This window comes from Aricia agestis, chromosome 8 (assembly GCF_905147365.1).
Source record: "Aricia agestis chromosome 8, ilAriAges1.1, whole genome shotgun sequence".
NCBI classification, from domain to species: domain Eukaryota; kingdom Metazoa; phylum Arthropoda; class Insecta; order Lepidoptera; family Lycaenidae; genus Aricia; species Aricia agestis.
In genome coordinates, this window is record NC_056413.1 from 9972864 (window position 1) to 9978567 (window position 5704).

Below are 5704 nucleotides of genomic sequence, written 5' to 3' on the forward strand. Positions count from 1 at the left end.
AATCTGAAATAGATCTTAATATTATCACAATAGCTGTTGGAAGTATTGAGAACTTTTTTGTGTTTTCTTTCTGTCAGGAGTTTTAAAATAATCTTACCACTTATAGTCAGGGAGCCCTAGAACATTTTTTTTTATTACTATCAAGCTAATTTTTTGTGAGTAGCTTCATTTTGATAAGATGAACAACATTTTTATTTGCGAAAAATCTTGAAACCACTTTCAAGATTTTTGAGCGTTGGGGAAACTTATCAGTCTTATAACATACCTTACTTCAGCAAGGAAAAACTAAAAATAGCGTAAGTCATAATAATATGATGTGTTTGATAATTGTTATAAATTAAACAAATCTAAATAACTTTCTGTATAATTTTATTGTAAAATTACTAAAATGAATAAAATGCTATTATAAAATAAATTAAATTCAGGCTTTTAAACAGTCTGTTACAGAATAAATAAGTAAATAGTATTAATGTCTCAACATTATTGTTAAAATATAACTTTGTTATTATGCTGTTTAAAATAAATGCAGTTTTTATAAATATACTACAATACATTCTAAAACATCTTTATGTGATAAAAGCTGTACCCATCACCAACGTCAATACAAAATTACCCTCGACCCATTGATAACTTTCCAAGAATATAAGTTTTATAACAATAGTTCCAGTGACTTTTCCAATTCATTGGTTTCATTCAATTAAATAATAATTATAAAGACATTTTCAAGAATGTGGTTAAGTGTTCTTACAATATTTAAATTAATTAATATGTAATTACTTCTAAATTAAGAGCATAGTCGATTAAAAATAATGACAACACTAATGATGCATAAAAATGCATATGTATAACAACTTCCAAACTTAAAAATTAAATAATGTTCCACAGCAGTGTAAAAGTTAACTTACCACTAGCTTCCTATATTATTTCTGCTTCTATTGAATACAATTAGATTCATATTACAACTAGAAAATCATATAAATAATATTTGAGCAAATTGCTGAGTATGCATTATGAAATTGACTAAACTTAATGTGATTTTTTGGGTTCGAGGGATAGCATCTTATTCCTCTGTTTGAGCATGTGTCCAAACAGTACTGGGAAAAGCGGAATGTACAGAAACATGTAGAACATAAGAAAGTACTGGTAGTTGAATATAAAGTTCCACTGGTTCGGCATGGACACTGTGAACAACTGCTTCTTAGCCACTTCCTCGAGTGAATAATACATGCACAGCAACTCGCCTGTGATGCCAAAAGGATAGAGAACCAAGAATGTTGAGTATCTGAAAAAATAATATACAACTTTAAAAAAAATATTTTATGTAGTTCTTCAGTCAAGTAATTCATGGCCTTAAAAAAATTTTAAAAAATGTCTTTTGTAGTTATCAAGATGTGTCAATAATTAATAAAATTTATTTAAACAAAGTAAACGATGTCATGACAGAATAACTTGCCTATTAATAAGATAAATACCTTAAAAACAGCAAGGTCGGTGGGACAGCATTGATCAAATTGAGGGCATAGTATGCATATCTTATTATTTCTGTTATGGACCAGGCCAGAACACAAATTGGAAGACCCGGGCTAACCACAGCAGATTCTGTTGTCAAAAGAATACCACAAACAAGGAATATTCTGGAATACACTTGCATCAACACTAATATTGGACTTGATGGCACTAGTCTTATTGCTGCATGGACCACCTGAAAAATTATTGTGGTAATAAATAGGCCTTCAGGTTAAATAATTACTAATTAGTTATATTTGCCACTACATTCTACAAAAACAAGTTTTATTTTATTTATTCTAAATAAATTTTAAAAGTATACTTAAAATCTTATGTTCCATTTCATTAAATTTTTGTTTTGATCAAGTTTGTTATAAAGTATATTTTTTAGGGTTACGTACCCAAAGGATAAAAACGAGACCCTATTACTAAGATTTCAATGTCTGTCTGTCCGTCTGTCTGTCTCCAGGCTGTATCTAAAGAACCGCAATAGCTAGACTTCTGAAAATTTCACAGAATGTATATATCTGTTGCGATATTACAACAAATACTAAAAACAAAATAAAATTAATATTTAAGGGAGCCCACATACAAGAAACGTGATTTCTTGGCCTTTTTTGCTCATAATCAATAATGGCAATAGCTAGGCACTTGAAATTTTCACAAAATCCTTTAATTATATTTCTACTTTTATAATAATTAATAATAAAATTAGATTAAAATAAATATTTAACGGGGGGCTCCCTTACAAAAAACACAATTTTTTGCCTACTTTTGCTCTATAACGGTTAAGAACCCTTTGTGCTTGGCCAATTTTTAAAAATTTTAGTCAATTGATATATTATTTAAGTTGTCACAAATTTGCCAAAGGATTTCTGGCCAAATTTATAGCAATATTTTACCAGCAAAAATATAATAATTAGTTGGCCAAAACCTTTTGTTTAATACTACTTTATGTAACAATGTTCAAAGATCAAACATGTACAAAGTTCAAACACTTAAAAGCTATTTTACATGTATGTTTTGCTATTATAAAATGAAGTGTCTTTTTTTCTTCAAAAGTAATTTTACCTTTTTTAAACAGTAATTTATTATAATGCTCATAATTTTCTTTACGGAACAAGCAAATTATGTTTTAACCCGTCGATCCTAGAAAAACGAGACAATAGAATTTATATTGTGTCTCAGTCACCGGTGACCGTATGGCATATGGGGCTTAATGAAATATTATTAAATATCTCTTTTCAAATATCAATTACACACCTCTAGAATTGCAGCATTTTGAAAAATTGAAACTGTCCATTTTACTTCATGCCAAAAATTATCTAATGTTCCTCGGTTTAAAAAATAAATCAGAGACTGCCATAATAAATATGTCCACCTGGAATAGAAAGATAGTATTTTGAATAATAGTCACTATACACTATAGCTACTATTACTGAGCCCGATAACATCATCTTAGGAAAAGTAGTGTAATTATGTATGTAATATAAACTCATCCCATGATAAGCAATTAGGTAGTAAGTACACATTAATGTTAACCCTGTTTTTCTAAGTACCTTTAGTGAAAGTTACATATTACATGGTGTAGACTGTACTAAATTTTAAACACAGAGACATGATTTCAATTGACAAAAAACCAGTTACGGCCATTCCCAATATTTGATCTATCTCTGGTATTGCCCTACTAGAGATAGGAATAGCTCACATTAGACATTAGAGAGTTGACATATATTTCATGTCAATTGTGAACTATTCCTATCTCTAGTAGGGCAAAACCAGAGATAGATCAAATATTGGGAATGGTCGTTAGCAAAGTAGTTATTTTTTAAAATAATATTTTAATAATATTACATTTTTTTCACACTTACCCTATAGTCTGTATTGTGTTGTAAGCTATGAGATAAAGCTTTCCTAGTGTGGAAGGTTCTGCATTTTTTGGTTTACTAGTGCTTGGTTTGTTTGCCATGTTTTTGAAAATTTCAACAGCTATTACAATCTAAACTTGGTTTTTGAATGTCACGAACACCTAATAAACGTAAATAATCAGTAGATTTACATATATTAATTCAATAAGAGGTGAAATAGTTCATTGAAACACAGTTCAGAGTCCTATTACAAAATGTAAATTGTATGATGTACAAATGAACAAGTAGGACAACTTTGAACTTTGTAACTAAACCACACATACATAGATATAATTATCCTATACAGTGTTAAATCGACAAATATTTTTATATCCGTTTTTACAACAAAATTGAAAATACCTATGGGTTCCTAATAACGTCATCTAACAAGCAACTGACAAATTTGACATCCAATTTTGACAGCTTTCGAGGTTATCTATTGCTATTTGCTTATGGTCAGAATCAAAGTGATGCGAAAAATGTATTATCGATATCGATTTGAATATCGATATTGCTGTAGGTGCAAATTAAAAAAAAAGCAAGGGATTATATTAATTATTAACACCTCTAGTACACCGACGCTGTCAAACACGTAACAGCGGCGACCTGATTTACTGTCTCACCCGCCACACTAGTCACTACAATGCGTTATATTGTATCTCGTTCTAGTCCTGTTTCGCAGCGTCAGTGTACTACTTTACAAGATTCAAGCCTCCCGCAGACAGGCGCGTTATTATGATCGGTCGATAATAACGCAAGCGTTATTGCGATAATGCGTCCTGATTCCTTGCACACAGCTGCCTTTTACCGTCCGATATTCCGGTCCAAGAGCGGAGAGAGCGCTCAGCGCTGCACCGCGACCAGTGTTGCCAACTCTTCAAAAAATAATTTCTTCCTAAAGCAACTTTTAAGATCCACTAAATGTCAAAGAAAACCCCCAAAAAATCCAAATATTTATCATTTGGGGTACGTTCCACAAAATTATCAATGACATCATTATTTTTCTTATGCAACTCTCAATATGAACCATCTTAAAAGGACCCACCTTTTAAGATGGTTCATATTGTGATGGTTCATATCGAAGTGGACTTTTTTACATAATATTATTATGCAAAATAATTAGTTCATTTGAATTTGAACAATAATAATAATAATTATAACTTAATAGTTAAAAATTTTAGGGAGAAAGGAGAACACCCAAACTCCATAGAAAATTACCCAAGGCCCGGCGCAGAAGAAATGTATCTCTGTTATTTGTGTATTTTATGTGTAATATTTTTTGATAGGCGTGTTTACCGCAAGGCCCGCAGGATGTGGCTAAGATAGAAAAAAAATGCTTTTAGATTTTTTCAGCCGCTAATTGAAAATTATATACATTACGTTGAATATATCAACTCCAAAATGTTATAAAATAGTAATGAATTATGTTTCTAAAATACATAATTATAATAATAATAAATAATAAATCTTTATTTTTCAATAAAATCACATACAATATGACTAATATAAGTCATCCCCATTAAGCATAAGATTACTTGTGTTTTATTATTATATTATTATACTTACCGATCTTTTTTATGTAAGTACATAGGGAAAATAAACAGAATGACAAGATTTAGTAAAAATAAGTATACAGGGCATGGGCGCCGGCAGAAATAATTTCCAAGGGGTGCAGATTTTAGTTTTTTCTTTTCTTTTTACTTTTTACGAACAACAAAGACTCTATTTACGTCAACAGAATATATTATACATATTTTAGTGCCGAAACATTACGAACTATCTTTGTACGGCTTTCAACATACTACTTTTTATTTCAATAATTCCTGTTGATCCCGAGATTCCCAACCTGCACCACCTGGCACCGCCCTGCCGGCGCCCATACAGGGTGTAACAAAAATAAGTGATAATACTTTAGGGTGTGTACGTGTTCCTTATAGAGAGTTCAATGTAAATTACTTTTAGCAGACAGAATTTGTAGTACCTATCTGTATTCCTAAAAGAAAAAAGCAAGTGTCTTTGTAGGTTTAGTGATTGTTTTAAACATTTCATAAAAGTAATTTAAACTAAAATTGTTAGGTACGCCTGAAAATAATAAAAGAGCAATTTTTTTACTTAAGACACTTTTTACGGAAATAACACTACATTTCTTTTACTAATAAAGTATACAAAAAACTGAAATACTTTACTTTTGTGCCGGAGCTTGGGCTTTTTTGGGTGTTCGTCTTTATTTCATTATTTTTAGAATCTATAATCTTATATATAAAAATGGATTTTCAAATGTGTTAGTCGCC

The 5704-nt window shown here is 30.4% G+C and overlaps 1 protein-coding gene across 2 annotated transcripts; it reads right to left on the reverse strand.

Moving 5' to 3' along the window:
• Positions 1-484: 484 nt before the first annotated feature.
• On the reverse strand, positions 485-3827 carry LOC121729985 (very-long-chain (3R)-3-hydroxyacyl-CoA dehydratase hpo-8). 2 transcript variants are annotated; one of them, XM_042118771.1, is made up of 5 exons: positions 3774-3827; positions 3378-3535; positions 2770-2887; positions 1473-1702; positions 485-1282 (listed from the first exon to the last, which is right to left on the reverse strand). In XM_042118771.1, the coding sequence occupies exons 2-5, from the start codon at positions 3473-3475 to the stop codon at positions 1027-1029; spliced, it is 702 nt and encodes a 233-aa protein (XP_041974705.1). In that variant the 5' UTR covers positions 3476-3535; positions 3774-3827; the 3' UTR covers positions 485-1026. The 2 variants fall into 2 exon arrangements, with proteins under 2 accessions (XP_041974705.1, XP_041974706.1); XM_042118772.1 differs by lacking the exon at positions 3774-3827 and adding an exon at positions 3698-3728.
• Between the last annotated feature and the right edge of the window lie 1877 nt (positions 3828-5704).